The 2,320-nt window shown below is 41.6% G+C and overlaps 1 protein-coding gene across 1 annotated transcript in view; it reads left to right on the plus strand.

The window, feature by feature from the left end:
* SAMD8 (sterile alpha motif domain containing 8) overlaps positions 1 to 2,320 on the plus strand; it is a 79,327-nt gene that overhangs the window by 41,283 nt on the left and 35,724 nt on the right. Inside the window, exon 2 of the mRNA XM_011986003.1 lies at positions 829 to 1,421. Coding sequence (XP_011841393.1) covers positions 844 to 1,421 — 578 coding nt within the window. The 5' untranslated portion in view covers positions 829 to 843. The remainder of the gene's footprint in view (positions 1 to 828; positions 1,422 to 2,320) is intronic.

Genomic DNA, 2,320 nt, shown 5'->3' on the forward strand with positions numbered 1-2,320 from the left:
GAATTACAGTTATCTACTTTTCTTTTATGTTTATTTCAAAATCCCCCAGGTGGGGAGATACATTTTCCATGAACATGGAGATTTCAGAAATTGGATTTTTTTTCTCTCTTTTCTTTGACTTTTAAAAATATAATAAATCTTCCTATATTTCTTGATTTTATGAAAAGTATTAAAATGGGATTTTTCTTAGTTCTCGAGTAGACTTTTTAATTATGACTGATGTAGTGGAAAAGCCGTTTGTAAAATGTCTTTCTATAGAAATATTTGGTTATTAAATTTTCTTCTGCTGTTGGAGTCATATGCATAAAATTATTAGTATGTTAATCTATTGAAAACCATTCATTATTGAATAATTTTTCTTTTGCTCTAGAAGCCAACAGGATGGTGTAGCTAAATTACTGTTTCTGGGGAGGGGGGTGTGTGTGTATTTATATATATATAGCTTATTTTTTGTTTTTGAGACAATCTCCCTCTGTTGCCCAGGCTGGAGTGCAGTGGCACAACCATGGTGCACTGCAGCTTTGACCTCCCAGACTCAGGTAATCCTCCCACCTCGGCCTACCAGGTAGCTGAGACTATAGGCGTACCACCATGCCCAGGCTAAATTTTCTTTTTTGGTAGAGATAGGGTCTTGCTATGTTGCCAGGACTGGTCTCAAACTCCTGGGCTTAAGTGATGCTCCCAACTCAGCCTCCCAAAGTGCTGGGGATTATAGGCATGAGCCACTGTGCCTGGCCTGTTTCTGGTGTATTTACGTGTGTTTGTCTTTGAAGAAATTGTTAGGACACACTGAAGCTTTTGTTTTGTTTTCCTGTTTTCTCCTGACAGGCAGTGGAGGAGGAAATGGCAGGTCATAATCAACTCTGCATTCGCCGCTGGACTACCAAGCATGTAGCTGTGTGGCTGAAGGATGAAGGCTTTTTTGAATATGTGGACATTTTATGCAATAAGCACCGACTTGATGGAATCACATTGCTAACATTGACTGAATATGATCTCCGGTCTCCTCCTCTGGAAATCAAAGTCTTAGGGGACATTAAAAGGTTAATGCTCTCGGTCCGAAAATTGCAGAAAATACATATTGATGTTTTAGAAGAGATGGGCTACAACAGTGACAGTCCCATGGGTTCCATGACCCCTTTCATCAGTGCTCTTCAGAGTACAGACTGGCTCTGTAATGGGGAGCTTTCCCATGACTGTGACGGACCCATCACTGACTTGAATTCTGATCAGTACCAGTACATGAATGGTAAAAACAAACATTCTGTTCGAAGATTGGACCCAGAATACTGGAAGACTATACTGAGTTGTATATATGTTTTTATAGTATTTGGATTTACATCTTTCATTATGGTTATAGTCCATGAGCGAGTGCCTGACATGCAGACCTATCCACCACTCCCAGATATATTCTTAGATAGGTAAGTTTTGTTTCTGGTTGCTAAGTTTGTAGGAGGTTGCTATAATTAACAGCAGTGATACTACATTTGTGATAATTATATTGTTTCTTATTGTGGTAGATGTATACTTTCCATTTGCTTTATCTGCTGGTATGAAAAGATATGCTTTGAAGTTACCTTTTTCACTTAAATTAGGCCTTTAACCTAGGTGAGTGAGAAAAACCACTGCTTAACTTTTTAATTTTTCAATTTAATTTAATTTTAATTTAATTTAATTTAATTTTTTATTTTGAGACAATCTCACACTGCACTGTCACCCAGGCTGGAATGCAGTGGCATGACCATGGCTCACTGCAGCCTCAACCTCCCGGGCTCAAGCAATCCTCCCACCTCAGCCTCCCAGGTAACTGGGACTGTAGACATGTGCCACCACGCCCAGCTAATTTTTAAGTTTTTTGTAGAGATAAAGTCCCACCGGGTTGCCCAGGCTGGGTGAACTCCTGGGCTTAAAGGATCCTCCCACCTTGGCCTCTCAAAGTGTTGGGATTACAGGCATGAGCCATCAGGGCCTGAACTGCTTAATTTATTTTTGTGTAGTTATAGCTCCTTGGGTACTTTAGATTTTTTGAGACAAGAGTCTCGCTGTGTCACCCAGGCTGGAGTTCAGTGGTGTGGTCTTGGCTCACTGCAACCTCCACCTCCCTGATTCAAGCCATTCCCCTGTCTCAGCCTCCAGAGTAGCTGGGATTACAGGCGCATGCCACCATGCCCAGCTAGTTTTTTTGTATTTTTAGTAGAGACAGGGTTTCACCATGTTGGCCAGACTGGTCTCGAACTCCTGACTTCAGGAAATCCGCCCACCTCGGCCTTCCGAAGTGCTGGGATTACAGGCGTGAGCCACTGCGGTTGGCCAGGTACTT

This window comes from Mandrillus leucophaeus, unplaced genomic scaffold (assembly GCF_000951045.1).
Source record: "Mandrillus leucophaeus isolate KB7577 unplaced genomic scaffold, Mleu.le_1.0 Scaffold1077, whole genome shotgun sequence".
Lineage (NCBI taxonomy): Eukaryota > Metazoa > Chordata > Mammalia > Primates > Cercopithecidae > Mandrillus > Mandrillus leucophaeus.